Source organism: Hyla sarda, chromosome 3 (assembly GCF_029499605.1).
Source record: "Hyla sarda isolate aHylSar1 chromosome 3, aHylSar1.hap1, whole genome shotgun sequence".
NCBI classification, from domain to species: Eukaryota; Metazoa; Chordata; class Amphibia; order Anura; family Hylidae; genus Hyla; species Hyla sarda.
The window spans coordinates 208,116,785-208,136,647 of record NC_079191.1 but is presented as its reverse complement, the minus strand read 5'-3'; the positions used below and the strand labels follow the sequence as shown (position 1 = coordinate 208,136,647).

Here is a 19,863-nt window from a genome sequence, read left to right as displayed (position 1 = left end):
AAGACTCACAACCAGGGCTCAAGTCCTGCAGGAACTCATGGGAATGGAGTCCCTGCACTTTTTCCACAGCAGGAACGCAGTTCTTAGTAGTAGGAGTCCTGCAGGACCAGCCCTTAAAGGGTACTCCTAGACATCTTATCCCCGATACAAAGCATAGGGGATAAGATGTCTCATTGCAGGGGTCCCGCCGCTGGTGACCCCCGCGATCTTGGCTGCGGCACCCCAGACATTCGGTGCACAGAGTGAACTTCGGTCAGTGCCGAATGACTGGCGAAGGGGGGCAGAGGCTCCTAACATCACTGCCGTGCCCCCTCAATGCAAGTCTAAGGGAGCCTTTGGCGCGTAACCCAACACTCTAAGAAAACACTGGGTGCAGCAGGGAGAACGCGGGGGCCCCAGCGGCGGGACCCCCATGATCAGACATCTTATCTCCTATCCTTTGGATAGGGGATAAGATGTCTAGGGGTAGAGTACCCCTTTAAGTGAAAATCTTGGGTGAGTTCCCACACTTTTTTTCCCAGGACTTGACCCCTGCTGACAACCACAGGGCCAAAATATCGTGATGTCACGACTCTGCCCCCTTGTGACATCACGCCCCGCCCCCTCAATGCAAGCCATCACGCCCCCTCCCATAGACTTGCATTGAGGGGTGGGATGTGGTGTCACAAGGGGGCGGAGTCGTGGCGTCACAATACTCCGTCCCCGTGGTCGTGAGTCTTCAGACACGGAGCTATCGTCACTCCATGCAGCTGAGACAGGAGGGTGCTGCATGAGAGTTTGGGGGGTCCCCAGCAGCGGGCCCCCTGCGATCAGACATCTTAGGGCCGGAGTACCCCTTTAAGGAACACTCCAGTTCTAAGACTAAAAACATCAGTTATTAGTATTTTCTCTCCTGACAATGTGGTAGAAATTTCGTTTAACTATTAGTAATATATTTTCCTAAAATGATGGATAACAGAGAAGATTGCTGCTGGCAGTAGAATTGCATTGCGTCTTCCATTGATTTCAGTATAGATAGCTAGAGGTTACCCAGTGATACATCACCCACAGTCATATTTCACTACATACATAAAATATTCTATGCTGGTCAGGAGCAATAGAACATATTGAGATATTTCACTAGGCATCTTGTTTTTTTTACTTTCTTTTTACTTGTGATCTTTTTTTTATTTTCAATTGCTCTTTAAAATTACCGTATTTATCGGGGTATACCACGCACCGGCCTATAACACGCACCCTCATTTTACCAAGGATATTTGGGTAAAAAAAGTTTTTTACCCAAATATCCATGGTAAAATGAGGGTGCGTGTGTGCGCGTGTATACCCCGATATACCCCCAGGAAAGGCAGGGGGAGAGAGGCCGTCGCTACCCGCTTCTCTCCCCCTGCCTTTCCTGGGGTCTAGAGCGCTGCTGTTGGCCCTTTTCACCCCCTGGTTATCGGCGCCGCTGCCCGTTCTGTCCCCCTGACTATCGGTGCCGGCGCCGATAGCCAGGGAGAGAGAAGCGGCGCCGACAGCCAGGGGGAGAGAAGGGGCAGCGGCACCCATTGCCGGCACCGCTGCCCCGTTGCCTCCCCCATCCCCGGTGGCATAATTACCTGAGTCGGGTCCGCGCTGCTCCAGGCCTCCGTCGTGCGTCCCCAGCGTCGTTGCTATGCACGGCGCCGCGCCGTTCAGCGCATAGCAACGACGCCGGGGACGCACGACGGAGGCCTGGAGCAGCGCGGACCCGACTCAGGTAATTATGCCACCGGGGATGGGGGGAGGCAACGGGGCAGCGGCGCCGCTTCTCTCTCCCTGGCTATCGGCGCCGGCACCGATAGTCAGGGGGACAGAAGGGGCAGCGGCGCCGATAACCAGGGGGTGAAAAGGGCCGACAGCAGAGCTCTAGACCCCAGGAAAGGCAGGGGGAGAGAAGCGGACAGCGATGGCCTCTCTCCCCCTGCCTTTCCTGGGGGTATATCGGGGTATACACGCGCACACAGACTTTAGGCTAAAAATTTTAGCCTAAAAAGTGCGTGTTATACGCCGATAAATACGGTATTTGGTAATTCTGTTAATCTAATTTGAGAAATAATTCACAGGTTTCATAAGGCTGAACTGGTCCGCAAAAGAACTAAAGAATTGCCAGGTGGGCTTATTTTCTCATGTTCACCTGGAGCAGATATGCTGAAAATGTTCCACCGCAGATTTACCTGCATTAGTATATTTGTTTCTCCAAATATATGTACCACTAATGAACAATTTCATTATGTTTGGGACAGCTTAAAGGGGTACACCGGTGGAAAACTTTTTTTTTTTTTTTAAATCACCTGGTTCCAGAAAGTTAAAAAGATTTATAAATTACTTCTATTAAAAATTCTTAATCCTTCTAGTACTTATTAGCGGCTGTATAGTACAGAGGAAATTATTTTCTTTTTGGATTTCTTTTCTGTCACGACCACAGTGCTCTCTGCTGACACCTCTGTCCATGTCAGGAACTGTCCAGAGCAGGAGAAAATCCCTATAGAAAACATATGCTGCCCTGGACAGTTCCTAAAATAGACAGAGGTGTCAGCAGAGAGCACTGTGGTCAGACAGAAAAGAAATTAAAAAAGAAAAGAATTTCCTCTGTAGTATACAGCCGCTAATGTAGTAGAAGGATTAGGAATTTTTAATAGAAGTAATTTACAAATCTGTTTAACTTTCTGGCACCAGTTGAATAAAAAAAAAATAAAAATTCCACCGGAGTACCCCTTTAAAGGAGAACTCCAGCAAAAGTTAACTCATCCCCTATCCACAGGATATGGAAAAAGTAGCTGATCGTGAGGGGTCCCCATCTCCAGGACAGGATCTTGGCTCACTCAGTGACTGGAGTGTGTCGTCTACTGGTAGATGGCGCGCACTCTATTCATTTCTATGAAAGCGCTGATGATGCCCGAGTTCTGTACTCAGGTCTTTTCGGTGCTCCCATAGAAATGAATGGAGCATGTGCCTTCCGCAGCATGCGCTCCTCACTTTGCATGGGGTCCCGTCCCGTGATCGCAGTGGGTCCCAACAGTTGTAACAAGCGTTTCTGAAAATGGACTATTTGAGAGAGATATGTATACTTGCTAATCCACAATGTGCCTTATTTATTTGGGTGTGCTTTGTTGCATGTCCAGAGCACAGGAGCACAGTTAAGCGAGGAAACCAGGAAGTAATCATACACTGTTGCTCTCCTCTAATCCACCCTTAACTCTGTTGCCCATCTAATCCTCCTCTCCCCTCATACCTCCTCTGCCTTTGAACCTGTGCTAATCCCTTTACTGGCTACCCATCGCCCAACAAATTCAGTTTAAACTGTTCACCATGACAAACAAAGCTGTCCTCAACCTGTCTGTCACGATCACACCCTATCGGTCCAGCCAAGACGCTAGAGAGAGTATGATGGTGCAAGGGTTAAAGCCGCCAGACCTCTGGGTATCCACTACTAGTCCCAGCAAGTCACCAAATTAACCCTTAGATAAACGTGTTTTACCAGAGCCTCCTTCAGAAAGGTGAGCTCCTATATTTAGAGATCAAAGACCAGAGCTGATTAATTAAACATTTACTCTGATAAAAGGTATCACAGTGCTGACTATATAAAAATACAGTAACAAATGACATACAGGTACAAAAATATATAAAAGAGTTTAGCAAGGCAAGTTCAGAAAACAAAAGATGAAGTTCTTACAGCATGATGATATAGCAGTCCATGAGAGTGAGTTCCAGCTGTTCTTAGGATGGTCTTGTCAGCTTGTTGCACAGCATTGAACACCATGAGTCTAGCATTGTTAAATATTATATATCTGCCTTTTTGGAGGGAGACTCCATTCCCCCCTCCCCTCTGATTCCAACAGGGGGGCATCTCTGTCCCTGGCCCTCTTATCTGGTTGATTATATGATGGGACCAGAGTGCATGACTTCCTGCTGCTTCAAAAGAGCCTTTGACTTCAAAGGAGATGTAAACAAACAGCCAGACCCCCAATAAAATGCAATACACAAACCCACAGTCTGAATGACCTCCCCCCCCCCAGGTCTTGGATAATACCTCACGCACAGTTATAATTTATAATACACATATAGGATTTTAATAATCAGGCCTTGGACCTGACACTGTCCCCCAGTACATTTCTGAATGGATCTCCCGATATCGCCCCTTACGTAATTTCCGATCCTCTCAAGACCTTCTGATTTTACACACTTTGCCTCATAGAAAAACACCTTTAAGTAGCCCTTATATATTCTTCAAGAAAACCATATGTTAGGCTTACCCTGAGGCAGACTTTAGAAGTTCATGGTATGGAGAAATACAAACTATTATTCGTAGATATGTTTTCACTTGAGAAATAAAGTACTTAGCAGGGTCATAACCAAGATGTGGATGTTTTCTCCGTAGTGCCGGTCCCAGAACCTGGAGGTGCATATTGGGTTAAAAAAAATAGGACATTTTGGTGGATTACACTTTTGGTGAGATTACACTTTTCAGTAAGTGTAAACAAATGGATTGAAAAACTAAAGACACATTAACACCAAACTGCATCTGTTTTTTATCTAATTGAAAATATATAATAATATTATATCTTTCCCAAAAAGGAGGTTCTGTGCCATCAATGGAAAAGGAAAACAAAATGATTGTGATCTGTCATTTTCATTTGTTTTCTATAACTCTTCAGTACAACAAACTATGAGGGATCACTAGGTCAGCATTGCCAGTTATTCTTTCTGTGTTTTTTGTTGTTATCTGCTTCCATATACATTTTAGCTATGGCACATAAACTGAATATAGTATAACATTATTTTTGGTGACAGTTCAATCTCTGGCACCCTCTACAAGATAAAGGATTAGTGAATGGAGTAGGAGTGCACATAAATACTTTAAAAAGGTAAGAGTACTTAACGGGCATTTAGTTTTAATTTTTTTATCAACTGGTGCCAGAAAGTTGAACAGATTTATAAATTACTTCTATTTAAAAATCGTAATCCTTCCAGTACTTATCAGCTGCTGTATACTACAGAGGAAGTTCTTTTCTTTTTGAATTTCCTTTCTGTCTGACCACAGTGCTCTCTGCTGACACCTCTGTCCATGTCAGGAACTGTTCAGAGCAGGATAGGTTTACTATGGGGATTTGCTTAGGGAAAGTACCTAAAATGGACAGAGGTGTCAGCAGAGAGTACTGTGGTCAGACAGAAAGGTAATTCAAAAAGAAAAGAACTTCCTCTGTAGAATACAGCAGCTGACAAGTACTGGAAGGATTAAGATTTTTTTATAGAAGTGATTTACAAATCTGTTTAACTTTCTGGCGCCAGTTGATTTAAAAGAAAATGTTTTTCAGTGGAGTACCCCTTTAAAACACAATGTGGGAACACAGCCTTCCCTGCTAAGCTAGCAGCTGGGACTAGCCTATTTAGGGACCTGGACTTGCCACTGTATTAGCCGTGGTGCAGCAGAAAAGAATGCCCTTCATTTACTAACTTGTTTTTATTATTATTATTATTATTATTTTTGTTTTTGTTTTTCAGACTCCCACGACTTCATCAGATATGGTGGAATGGATTAATGACTGTTGGGATTGTTTTTCAATAAAATTGTCAACAAGGGTAGTGGGAGTGTTCTATTTTATAATAAAAAAAAATTGACTTGTGCCTTTTTATTTTACAGGCTTAGTAGTGCTTGGCTCGTCTAATACACAGCATAATTTCTAAGCTGGGGCTTAGTGTTAGTCTGTAAAACACCTAGCTCTAACCCCCTATTATTCCCACAGTACCCAAAACCACAAAAGTACAGGAAAGAGCTGAATATTGCCAGGTCTTCAGATAAAAAAAAAAAGATTGTCTTGGACTGGACGGTAGCAAGCTGGTATTCTTAGGCTGGGATTGGCCCAAATAAAAGGCCCTTTCCACCCTGGTACTACTATGCTGCTGCCGCTCAGCACTGAACATGTCTCTGTAACATGTCAAACGTTTTTTGAAATGACAGGGACCCTTAAACTCCTTATACTCTGTGGGACAGGCAATCTGCGCCCGGCCATGGAGTTTAGAACTACCAGATTTCATGCTGCTATATCCACTGCAAACTCAATACATGTGAATGTAACCTAAGATTCAAATCAAGCTCATAACTTCATATTTATGGGTTAGACCCAGAGTATGTTCCATCTGTATGGATCACGTGGATGCAATGCCAAGTGGTTTGCCCACCTGCACAACCTAGCCTTTGTGATTAGACCCTGGAAAGGTGAGCTCTGTTGTTGGTAGGTTATGCTGAGTATTAAGGCACAGTTATTTTTAAACTGCCGTGCCTCATTGTTCCATTTGTAGTACCTCAGGGCTCAATTAGTTGCGGGGGACAAAGGTACTGTAATGTGGTCCTGCTCCTTTGAATAGGATAACGCTGCAGTACCTTGCTTCTCCTAACATTTGAAGAGAGTACAGCACCAGCACAAGCATGATGGCACCTTCAAACAGCAGATAGGCAGGGGTGCCAGAATTCGGATCACCACTGATTTAGTTTTGATTGTTTATCCTGTGGATGGGCCATTAGTAAAGCCTTGACAACCATTTTATTTTATCTGCAGCATTATGTTATCACTTCCAGCTTCTCTGGTAATCATTGCTGATAGAAGTGGGTCCCCATACTGGGACATCCACTGAGGATAGCTTATGGTTGAACGATGAGATATTTGTCCACTTAAAAAAACAAAAAGCAGACAACCAGACCTGACCATAGAATATTAAGATAGCTACAACATATATAACAAAATGATTATAGCCAACTACGTATGTAGAGTCTACCTGCAGGAGATCATTCATCTCTTCAGTCGTGAACAATGATGAGTATTCCCCACAGATCAGCAGGCTGTTAATGGCATTAAGACACCCCTCTGTGGCCAGTTCTTCTGCCTGTCAATTTTTACATGTACAAAACAAAATCATTTTTATACATCCAATAAAACAAAGGAATGCAGTTCATAGATTAGTTAGGGAACCATTCCATAACCTTAAAGGGTACCTCTCATCACTTTTGATATATTTTAGATTAATGAATGTTGAATAACTTTCCAATAGCATGTTAATGAAAAATATGCTTCTTTCTATTGTATTTTTCCCGATCAGTCCTCTCAGCAAGCATTTCTGACTCATGCTGGAGTCCTAAACACTCAGAGCTGCCAGCCTGCTTTGTTCACAGCCAAACAGGCTGTGAACAAAGCAGGCTGGCAGCTCTGAGTGTTCTCCTTTGTGAACAAAGCAGACTGGCAGCTCATAGTGTTTAGGACTCCAGCATGAGTCTGAAATGCTTGCTGCCAGGACTGGTAGGGAGACCCCTAGTGGTCATTTCTTCAAAGTGGAAAATTAAATAGAAAGCAGCATATTTTTTAATAACATGCAATTGTAAAGTTATTCTGCATACATTAATCTATAATATATCAAAAGTTTTTTTGATGAGAGGTACCCTTTAAGTTCAATTACTGCAATATATTTCTGCAAACTGTTACTTGTTGATATTTAAGGGTAATTTATGGGTAATTCTGGCTGTTAACCACTGCAAAACCACTGTAATTCTGGCTGTTAACCACTGCAAAAACCATATAAAACCTGACTACTGTAAAACACAATTCAAATTTCTCTATTTTAAAAGGTGCACACTTTTGACACAAAACTATTTTTGCTTCAACAAATATAGACAAAAGCAAGAGATGAGCGAAGTTACAGCAATTCGATTCGTCACGAAATTCTCGGCTCGGCAGTTGCTGACTTTAGCCTGCATAAATTAGTTCAGCTTTCAGGAGCTCCAGTGGGCTGGAGACTCTCTCTCCTAGGACTGTATCCACCTTTTCCAGCCCACTGGAGCACCTGAAAGCTGAACTCATTTATGCAGGCTAAAGTCAGCAACTTCCGAGCCGAGAAGTTCATGACGAATTACTGTAACTTCGCTCATCTCTAATAAAAACCTCTCCAAACATAATGATAAATTCCCCTATAGATTAAGGGTCAGTTCACATTGCGGATTCTCCGTCTGGGAAATATTTGGCCGGACAATCCGAGGCTGCCCTCTGCCGGATCAGTTGGTCCTAGGAATGTGCGGACAATGCTGTCCCTATAGATGGCATCAGGGACATTGATACATAGAAATAAATATTTATACTAGAATAAAAAAAGAATCTGTAGATATAGAGAAATGTTATTAAATTAGTCACATGTGTGAAATTAATCTGTTAAAGACAAGGGTAGGTAAGGTCAGTTGTATCATTTATATCATAAACTGTTTTTACATATAGTAGCTGGCTGTATCTACTCGATGTGCAAATGTTATCAGTCATTCAGTGATTATTATTCTCTATTTTCAATAAGCACTGTAATCTAAAAATGTGTGTTTGATATACAGATCAGTAGCACCCCCTGCTGCCAGCATTACAAAGTACAATACAAAAATGCTACTAGGGGGTCAGCTTTCAACTGTTCTGGTTAAGGCTACATGTTTTAGCACACAGCAAGTTAAACAGAGCTAAATATGTACTTGGAAACATAAATTTTATTCATAGGTTTACATTACTAAACTTAAATAATAGGTAGATTTCCAAGAATGGACATGACTAGCAAACAGCTGAGTAGATTTTTTTAAAGTGGTTATCTCAGGAAAAGGAATGATCACTTATCCACAAAATAGGTGACAAATGTATGATAAAGCAGTGGCCCCAGGTAAGTACTGATGCTTTTTAGATTTCTATGGGGCTAAGGGAAACAGCTAAGTCCTCTATTCAGGGCAGCTCCATAGACACCAGCATGGTCTAAATGCTAATGCAAAAAAATCTGGAAAGGTATACATACAAGGAATGATTTACCAGAAAGACATAGTGAAAATTGTATTCATCATATTATGCCCGGGCTGCAAAAAAAAACCAAAAAAACATTAACTCACCTTCCTCCGTTCCCCAGTTGCGCAGCTATAGCTCTTCTGTCCTCCGGTCCGGTCTTCTTCTTTCTTCCTTGTGAATAGATAGTCACAATGCAGTCAGCGTATCGCCGGCCGCAGCGAGGTCTCGACTCAGCTGGTGATAGGCTGAGTGCAGTGTCATGTAAGGAGCCCGGGCAGCAGGGTGAAGGCTGGGCCAAAGTTTCACTATACTACTCCTTTAAGCACTACTGTTTAATCAGCTACTGTATAAGAATATAGATGTGCATATGGTGCATGGTGGACGTGCAGACAGAGGGATTATGAGTGCTGATCTCTGTGACCGCTGGATTATTCGTGCAGCCCTTTATATTCATCACTGTCGACTGCACATCACAGGTTTACTCACACGCAATGTGTGTCCCCCGCTCTAAATACTTGGTTGGAGGGGTTGTTTTGGCCAGTCCCGGCAAATCTTATAGGCACATTCTGTGCTAGAGCCTCATGCCGGTCTCCTGTGAAACCATACCAGCATGAGACCACGGAAATTCTGGTGTATGAACATAGCCTTATCCCCGGTCCTGCTGAAAGGGGATCATTTTTTCTTAGACTGGATAACTCCTTTATGTACCACATAAAGCCAAACTATTTCCAGTTTTTGTTCTGTAATGATATGTATTTTATAATTATCTCCGAGACAGCTATTACTAAGATTGCTACTAACATAACATCACAAACTCAATATGTGCTTCAATATACCGTATCAAACATGTGGATCATTGTAAAAGTATTTTGATGTCCTGCTTAGTAAAATAAGGGATCCATTTCCAATTAGAATGTCTCTTTTATAATGCGTAATAGGTTCTCAACATGGCTGAGTAATTGATGATTTAGCTGCATTAACCATAAGATTAGAAAGGGAAACAATGACTTTTTGTTTGGACAGAGATGAATGTGGTCTGTGTTTATGACTAATAAGATAATAGCAGACACCAAATTGGCCTTTTATCTGTGCTCTGATCATACCATGGCTGCACATAGCTGACACTGAGATATTTTATGGCAAGGGAGTCGGTTCATTCAAAGAGTCACAGTGGCTGCAATGAATATAATTAACATAATTAAGGATAATTGTACTTAACTCCTTAGCAACAGCACACATTATTTCAGCTGAGTTTATATAGTACACACTGCTTTCTTGCTTTAACTCAAAATGTATCTATCATTTCAAAAGATTTTTTAAAACCTCTATGGTTCTTTTAGATTCACACTTCAGTGTGGTGACAAGGGGATTTTAGTGCTCTCATTGCTATTATTGAGCCCCTGAGAGGTCTCTTCATGGTGCACAGCTCATTCTCTCCATTTCAGGGGCAGGACCAGAGCGGGGCTGTTTGCCAGGAGTACACACATAGGGCTTCTTTCCCTTACTTCTGACAACACGGCATAGCACATACTGCTCTCTAGTGCTGGTAAAGGCACACTTAACAGGCTGGCACTGTATTTGGGTGATGATGTCCATACTACTATAGATGGCATGAGGAGGAAGAAAGCTCTAGAGTTACAAGGTGCTGTGTTTTCAGAAATGAAAAACAGCAGCACAGCAAGGAAAGAGTTACTCTAAGCACTGAGCTACTGTTGCTGCTAAAAGGAAGGGCAGTAGAAGATTACACTGCAATAATGTGGATGTGCAGCAGTAGGTACAATGGCATGCACACTAGGGACAGCTGCTCTGATCTTTATGGATGGTCAGAGATTAGAAAAAAGCCTTACTTTACCTTTCAGGAACAGTCTGTATCATATTTTACAGGCAGATCAGCCCAGCTGGCAAATACACAGCCTAGGCTTTTTTCAATCAATCTCTCTCTCTCCCCTGTACATAGCACATGCTAAGCCCTGCCCCTACTTCCTGTATTTTTCCCTGCTCTTAGCTGTTACTGAAAACTTAGACGGGCAGTAAACAGCAGACTACAGAGGAGTGACATGGCTAGTGTCCATAATTTTAGAGCAGGTAAAATCCATTCTAAATAAACAATCTTCGATGGAGCCCCCTGAATGGTGCACAGATGCAAATGTGAACCTAGCCTTATGCAGGACTGAGTAACTGATTCTTAGGATTGGCCAACTCTTGGCACCCATACAATTTGCTAATTGAAAGGGCCACAGTTCTCAATTGATCCTTGCATCTACTGCAATATATGCTAGATAAAGGTCGGTACTTTTAGTAGTGGCTGTAACTAGTAAAATAGTTCAGGTTCCATTGAACTTTAGCAGCTCAGTTCCATTGAAATGAACAGAAATAAGCTGTTATATCAGACACAGACACCACTAGTCCCAAATAACCCTTTATAACAATATATTTATATATACACAGACATATATATTATTAATAAATTAGTAATCTGCCTGGGCAAACTTACAGTGCATAGAATGGCTGTTGGTTTTCCTTCAACTGCTGAGATCTGAATAGCTGATTTCAGACTGTTCAAAAAGCTGTTTTTCCCAGATATATCCAATGCATGAAGAGGTATCTCAGCGATGTAGAGAGCCAACTTAACTAGCGTGGAAAGGTGGGATCCAATGCAGCCTACTAATAAAGCATTACCCCTGCAATGACAATGATATTTATTTCTGAGGTGAAGGATCACAATCTTTATTTCTAAGTACCATACTTTATAAATGATAAACTATACTGTAAAATCGACAGTTATCATTTCTATACATAGTATCACACCTAGTACTGATGTATAGGGTGATATATAAGAATTCAAAGCACTTACTCATCTCATTGCTAGCAGAAATATCTAAATCCAGACATCCTCTGCTTTTAATCAATAACATGTACACACATGCAGATGAGTTATAATGTGATCAGAAGATATGAATAATCCATGATTCATGAGGTCAGAGGTGTATTAAAATAATCGAGACAGGTTAGTAAGCACAGAAAGTATCACATCATATTGTTACGTTTATAGGTAGAATAGACTTTCATTGATCATTATAACTTTACCCACCCATTTTCCCCGCACAAGATCCTGTGTAAACGGATCACTTGGATCACAACATTCTCTGATAATTCAATATACAGCTTTTGGTGTCCAAACTCCTCATTGTAATGCTGAACAATGGTCTCCAAGAAGCTTTGTACATCATCAAGTTTTTCAAGGGACTGCAGCAAGACCTGGGCAAACATAACCAGTGTTTACTATTCATATGGAAGAAAATAATATGAAATATATAGTACAACATGTTGCATAAAGTTACCTTGGCATCTTTGTTATCTGAACGGATTTGATGAGAAAACTTCATTTCTAATGGTAATGTTGTGAATATTTTTTGAGGTGCGACTGTTGGTATGTCTGGAAAATACTGGTGGCAGACAAACAAATAAATGATGTCTTACGTTAATGAGAGTAGACAAAAATATCTTTACCTTTTATTACATCACATAAAATGGTAAAACTATGGTAATTTAAAATTGAACCAATATTGTCAGAAGTCATAAATAGAACAAAAAATACAGACAACCTGATACAAAAAAGTACAGAATGCAGTTCAATATTTTCTAATTAGCATTAGTGATGCAAAGGCAGTCTGTATTATAAAGATATAGTACACACATTAAACCCCCAGTAAGATGGTATGGAAAGCATATTTGAACCTCATTGGACATACTGATGCCAACTGGTGTTAGTATAACAACACAGATTAGCCCATGGCATTGCTTGGTAAAGAGGCATTATATATATATACTCACATTTTAAAATGGTGCTGGGGCCGCTATAAAAAAAAGATGCATACTCACCTACCCCACCTTCATGAGTTCCCTGCAGCTCCCACTGCAATGTCTTTTGGTCCCACGCTCATCACTCTACTTGCTACAATACAATCTCAGCAGTGGCAGCCCACTCAGTCAATCACTGCAATCACTGACTGAGGTGGGGCAACACTGCAACCAGTAGTTGGAAGAGACGGACATCACTACTCAGACAAGGCCTTCTTGGAAGTAGCAACCAAAGGGACAAGTGGAAGACTGGAAGACATCATAGAAGGAGGTGTGGGGGCCAAGCTGGTGAGTATGCTTTTTTATTTTTTCGTTAAACTCCATTTGGACTTACACTTATCTGTGTTCGCAGCTCTATTATGGAGTTCCTTTCTGGAGTCCATTCAGGTGTACAAAACTATGGTGAATGGACACCAACAAGTCCCTTTGACTTTAATGGGGTCTGTCTGGTGTCTATTGTTTAACAGGCTATAAGCATAGAAAAAACATTACTGCTTGCAGAATTTTTTTCCCGCTCATCTCCTGCTGTTTGAATGCACTCAGCAAACAGGGCTCCCCTAAAAGAAACCGAATGCTGATGTGCACTTATCCTTATCTATAACACCCCTATAAGCTGTTTAGTAAGTTGATTTTGATCCTGCACTTTACATAAATAACTTTACGGACAGAGTAGTAATAATAATGTTTATACCTCTGTGATTGTTGTTGTCAATTCTGACTTGAACCAACTGATGTCTGCATGCCGACACAACTGGTCCTGTATTACGCATTTTATTTCATGTTCCCAGAATCCTACAACAGTGCAACGGTCTTCACGATCCTCATTGGACAGCTTCCGAAGAGACTGTAAAGATAAATACATAAGAAGAGATTTATCATTGCATTTAGAATTTTTTTTTTTGCTTACTCAGGGCGCACAAAATGTCGCTTATGCGCCTAAGCATTTTTTTTTATGACTTTTGTAGGTACGCATAATGTAGCATATGTCGCACGTGTAGGCATAAAAAAAATCCGCAAGCCCCTCCAAAATGGTGCAAACCTGAGCCAGGTCTGACATGGCTTACAAAACTGCCTTTGTAGAGCACTTTTAAAAAGTTTCACAAAAAAGTCACAAAAGAGGAAAAAACATACAAAATGGTGTTCTGAACTTACTTCTTTTTTTTTTTATTGCTTATGTGCACCAAATTTGTCAACCTTCCGTCATAATAAGATAAATGTGTAGCACATAAGCAAAAGTAAAGCAAAATATATTTGTTTACAATGTGCTTGATCTCTTGTATGTATTTATTGGTTGCATATATGTGAGTATCTAAAAACAATGGGTTAAAGCCAGTACCAGGATCAGCCTCCATCCAGGCACCCAGCCCAGAGTCAAATGTACACCACACGCAACAATAGCCTATAATAATGCTTGATAAAGGCTATTGTTTCCGAAATGTTGTATCTGTGATAGTGGATTTATAAAATCTTAGCTAGCTTTATGATCCTTGGCCTTGTTGGTGTTGTAATTTTGGACTCTCTGGTGTATGTCAGTATCTATTTTGAGTTATTGCATAGACCAGCGATTCCCAACTGGGGTGCCCCGACACTGCCCTGGGTGCCATGGAATTTTGCAGTGAATTTTTCTTTTTTTAAATGTCCTGCCCTGGCCTGCGCGCCTAAGACTCACATCGCCGCAGGGGGGAAGGGAAGCCTGCATTGGCACTGTGCACATAGTGTCCCCCAGCATCCCCCTCCCCCTTGCGGTGCAGTGAGATGAAAATGGTGCCCTGCTACAACTATAACCTGCTGGCGCCGGATTCCTGTGCTGTGGAACTGCAAGCTGTGCCGGATTCCCGTGCTGGCTTGCTTAAGGTACTGTACCCTATCCACCCCTCTGTTACCCCTTCTCAACCATGTCCACCCTCCCCCCATCACTCATGTCCACCCTCCCCCCCGTCACTCATGTCCACTCTCCTGTCATCCATGTCCTCCATGTTTATCTTCCTGCCCATCCCTGTCACCCATGTCCACCCCATCACTCATGTCCACCCTCCTGTCATCCATGTCCACCTTGTCCACGCCCCCTGTCCATCGCTGTCACCCATGTCCACCCTCCTGTCATCCACATCCGCCTTGTCCACCCTCCTGTCACCCATGTCCACCCTCCTGTCATCCATGTCCACCTTGTCCACCCCCCTGTCCATCCCTGTCACCCATGTCCACCCATGTCCACCCTCCTGTCATCCAATGTCCACCTTGTCCACCTCCCTGCCCATCCCTGTCACCCATGTCCACCCCCCCTGTCACCCATGTCCACCCCCCATCACTCATGTCCACCCCTCCTGTCATCCATGTCCGCCTTGTCCACCTCCCTGTCACCCATGTCCACCCCCCCATCACCCATGTTCACCCTCCTGTCATCCATGTCCACCTTGTCCACGCCCCTGTCCATCCCTGTCACCCATGTCCACCCCCCCGTCACCCATGTCCACCCTCCTGTCATCGACGTCCGCCTTGTCCACCCTCCTGTCACCCATGTCCACCCTCCCCTGTCAACCGTGTCCACTTTGTCCACCTCCCTGTCCATCCCTGTCACCCATGTCCACCCTCCTGTCATCCAATGTCTGCCTTGTCCACCTCCCTGCCCATCCCTGTCACCCATGTTCCCCCCATCAACCGTGTCCACCCTCCTGTTATCCATATCCACCTTGTCCACCTCCCTGCCCATCCCTGTCACCCATGTCCACCCCCCATCAACCATGTCCACCCTCCTGTCATCCATATCCACCTTGTCCACCTCCCTGCCCATCCCTGTCACCCATGTCCACCTTCCATCAACCATGTCCACCCTCCTGTCATCCATGTGCGCTTTGTCCACCTCCCTGTCACCCATGTCCCTCCGCCATCACCCATGTCCACCCTCCTGTCATCCATGTCCACCCTCCTGTCATCCATGTCCACCCCACTGTCACCCATGTCCACCCCCCCCTCTGTCACCCATGTCCACACTCCTGTCATCCATGTACACCTCACTGTCACCAGTGTACACTCCTCTACAACCCTCTGTCACCCATGTACACCCATGTTTCACACCGTACACCTCTCTGTCACCCATGCACACTCCTCTACACCCTTCTGTTACTCATGTACACTCTTCTACACCCATCTGTCACCCATGAACACCCCTCTGTCACCCCCTATGCCCCTCTGTCATCCATGTACACTCTTCTACACCCCTCTGTTGCCCATGTACACCCCTCTACACCCCTCTGCCACCCATGTACACTCCTCTACACCCCTCTGCCACCCATGTACACCCATCTGTCACCCATGTACACCCCAATACACTCCTGTCACCCATTTACACTCCTGTCCACCCCCAACACCCCTCTGTCACCAATGTACACCCCTCAATCACCCCATTTGCCCCCTGTCACCCATGTACATGCTTCTACACCACTCTGCCACCCATGTACACTCTTCTACACCCCTCTGGCACCCATGTACACTCTTCTACACCCCTCTGTCACCCATGTAAAAAAAAGTGTGAAGCCTAATAGGTTTTTTTGCAGGTTTAACAGTGAAGAATTGTGGCTGGAAGAAATTGTCATGATGGCCCGGACCAGATGGAGAAGAAAAGGGAATGACGCTGATTAGAGAAGACGTCACTTGTGTGTTGCCCACCCTGCGGCGCATCCCCCTTTTTTTTTTCTTTTTTGCTCATCAACTTCGGTCGGGTGTCCCGCGAAAAATTGTTTGTCGGAGGGGTGCCCCGAGCAGAAAAGGTTGGGAAACACTAGCATTGACAGTGGGATTGCATTTCAAAGCCTTTAAGTATTTTGACATTTAAACACTACATGGGAGATATGTCTATAAATTCCTACATTTCCTATTATTACCTGAAAAACTTTTGTTATTTCTCTCAAAGAGAAGAGATAGTGCTGTCTGCCTGGTGTTGAAGAGATAACTAAGACTTTTTTGACAGATTCCAAGAGATGGCAAGAGGCTTTTGCCAAGGATAACTGAAGATCTTCTTGTAGCGAGAGGCCATCCTTGTCACCCATATTTGCCTGAAATGAAAAACTACTATGTGGATATGGATTCACTCATAACATGCAGAAAGGACAATATATATATGCAATTCACAATGAGAAGACCAATTTATGTAAAACACTAAAGGACCAATACTATTTTCATTGTAAAAATGGAATGTGTTGTCCAATGAATAAAAGCACAAAATATAGAAATAAAGTAGTTTGAAATAATCATTTTGAGCAGCATGGTGGCATAGTGGGTATAACTGTTGCCTTGTAGTGCTTTCATCCTGGGTTCAACTAAGGGCAAAATCTGCATAGCGTTTATATGTTCTCCTAATGTTTGCGTGGTTTTACTATGGGTACTCTTGTTTTCCCTCCAAACATATACTGTTAGGTTAAACTGGAATTTAGATTGTGAGCACCAATGGAGAAAGGGACTGATGTGAGTAACAAGAGTATTTAGTGCAATGCTGCAGAATATGTTGTTACTATATGAATGAATCAAAATATACATTTGATGTATTGTGATTACTGTGAATTGAAAAAGATAAAGCAAATTGAAAAATCTACAATATGTGAAATACCTTTGTGAACATTCAAGGTCAACTAGGCTTTGGAATCAGATTATTAAACTTACCTCTAGTACAGAGAAAATCACTTTTTGTAGCTGGGACCCTTCTAGATCCGGTAGATGGAATATGGAGAAATGCCGCTAAAAAAATAACAGTGAAAGGTTATTGTAAACCCATGATCGATGGTTAAACTGTGTAGGAGACTACCATGTAAATGAATTGTCCTTTTGAGATTTTCATTTAAAGGGAACCTGTCTTAAGTTTTATGCTGTACAAACCACGGGCAGCATGAAACAGGAGCAAGCTCCCTTATTACGATGATATCTAGAATGCTGCCAAGCTTCAGAGGACTTATAGTTATAAAAGCATCTGGGAATGGGGCTTTAAGTCATTGGGGCAGACCCTGGTGGTTTCTCCCTGCCCTGCTAGTCTTGATTGATAGATTTCTCCCTTTCTCCAAATGGGAAAGGATATATCGCTTAAAGGGGTACTCCGCTGCTAGACATCTTATCCCATATCCAAAGGATAGGGGATAAGATGTCTGATCGCGGGGGTCCCGCTGCTGGGGCCCCCCGCATTCTCCCGCAGCACCCGGCATTCTAAACAAACGCCGGGTTCATGTGGCAGTGGTCGTGATGTCATGTGCCCCCTCGTGACATCATGCTACAAATGGAGGGGGCGTGGCATGATGTCACAAGGGGGAGTGGCCATGATGTCTCGATCACGGCCACCGACTCCGAGCATTCTGAACAAAAGTGCCCGGAGTACCCCTTTAGTGTGAAGTGGGATGGTGAGAAGCCTCCGTGGATTCATAACCCTGTTCCTAGATTTATGTCTATATTGTGTTCCTTAATTGCGTTAATAAATTCTATATTATATTCAGCAGGGTCTCATAACAGATTACTCCATAGGAATGTGGATTACAGTATATGCATAGGATTCCAACTTGGGTGAAATTCCTTTAATTCAGTTCTTCTAATATTATGACTTGGCATAATTAACATTTAATTTAAATATCAGACAGGTTTTTTAAAATACTTTGCACAGTATTTATAGACAACCTAGCCCAGATTTTTTTAATTAGGAAAAGCATTTGAAGAGACACACACCAATTTCTACTGATGATACACATATAGTCCATCCTATAGCACTACATAAGTGCACTGTTCACAACAAACAAAAAAAAAATATTGGCATTTTACATGGAGCATATGCAGTGACTTCCTGTCACGATGCCGGCTGGCAGGTAGTGGATCCTCTGTGCCAGAGAGGGATTGGCGTGGACCGTGCTAGTGGACCGGTTCTAAGCCACTACTGGTTTTCACCAGAGCCCGCCGCAAAGCGGGATGGTCTTGCTGCGGCGGTAGTGACCAGGTCGTATCCACTAGCAACGGCTCACCTCTCTGGCTGCTGAAGATAGGCGCGGTACAAGGGAGTAGGCAAAAGCAAGGTCGGACGTAGCAGAAGGTCGGGGCAGGCAGCAAGGATCGTAGTCAGGGGCAACGGCAGAAGGTCTGGAAACACAGGCAAGGAACACACAAGGAACGCTTTCACTGGCACTAAGGCAACAAGATCCGGCAAGGGAGTGCAGGGGAAGTGAGGTGATATAGGGAAGTGCACAGGTGAACACACTGATTGGAACCACTGCGCCAATCAGCGGCGCAGTGGCCCTTTAAATCGCAGAGACCCGGCGCGCGCGCGCCCTAGGGAGCGGGGCCGCGCGCGCCGGGACAGAACAGACGGAGAGCGAGTCAGGTAGGGGAGCCGGGGTGCGCATCGCGAGCGGGCGCTACCCGCATCGCGAATCGCATCCCGGCTGGCAGCGGAATCGCAGCGCCCCGGGTCAGAGGACGTGACCGGAGCGCTGCCGCGGGGAGAGTGAAGCGAGCGCTCCGGGGAGGAGCGGGGACCCGGAGCGCTCGGCGTAACACTTCCAAGACAACATAGAGGATGATGTTCCTAACATTACACTATGTATTTGCAAGGTTCCACAGTCCAAGCTTAAAAAAATAAATAAAAAAAACATATTTACTGTGGGAACATCATTTTCACAAGTACAGAAACAAAGCTGATGGTCACAGGAGTTAGTTTCGATTTTTTACTGGTTTTGCTCAGTTCACAACTTCATTGAACTTCATTGTCAGATGTGACCTAACAGGGTGATGGTTGTGTTTCAAGAAAATACTATGAAGCGCACACAAACGTTAAATTATTTTTTTTTTTTCACCACGGGCATAAATCCTGCTTTAAAACCACCATCAAGATGTACGTTTAGGGTTCACTTGTTGTACACAGTGTATAATGAAGGCTCCATATAACATGTCATAACAATTAAAGATATAGGATAGATTTACATCTCTGGGCATTTTATTAATAACTCACCAATAGCCGTTGTGCTGAAACTTTATGGCCACTGCTGGTATATTTGGGCTGACCCATTACAGCTTTTACAAGGAGCCCTTCTATGGTCTGCCACTCAAAAGGTTTGTTATATCTCACCAAAGTTTTCTCATCAAGAAGCATTCTTAATAGCTAGATAAATGTATAAGGACACATATTTTGTATTTAGTCCCTTTGATACATAAACAATATAAA

General features: G+C 43.4%; 1 protein-coding gene and 1 long non-coding RNA gene across 5 annotated transcripts in view; one reads left to right on the top strand and one right to left on the bottom strand.

Moving 5' to 3' along the window:
- The window catches only part of LOC130362048 (uncharacterized), a 34,370-nt gene extending 28,769 nt beyond the window's left edge, over positions 1-5,601 (top strand). The window contains exon 3 of the long non-coding RNA XR_008891257.1: positions 5,524-5,601. This is a non-coding gene — a long non-coding RNA (uncharacterized LOC130362048). The remainder of the gene's footprint in view (positions 1-5,523) is intronic.
- The window catches only part of LOC130362045 (uncharacterized), a 207,908-nt gene that overhangs the window by 45,429 nt on the left and 142,616 nt on the right, over positions 1-19,863 (bottom strand). For all 4 annotated transcript variants that reach the window (XM_056565942.1, XM_056565941.1, XM_056565944.1 and 1 more), the window contains exons 63-71: positions 19,651-19,800; positions 17,334-17,408; positions 16,559-16,729; positions 13,369-13,521; positions 12,158-12,262; positions 11,908-12,074; positions 11,311-11,497; positions 6,796-6,903; positions 4,275-4,414 (exon numbers count right to left, since the gene is read on the bottom strand). In XM_056565942.1, the coding sequence (XP_056421917.1) occupies positions 4,275-4,414; positions 6,796-6,903; positions 11,311-11,497; positions 11,908-12,074; positions 12,158-12,262; positions 13,369-13,521; positions 16,559-16,729; positions 17,334-17,408; positions 19,651-19,800 (1,256 nt within the window). The remainder of the gene's footprint in view (positions 1-4,274; positions 4,415-6,795; positions 6,904-11,310; positions 11,498-11,907; positions 12,075-12,157; positions 12,263-13,368; positions 13,522-16,558; positions 16,730-17,333; positions 17,409-19,650; positions 19,801-19,863) is intronic.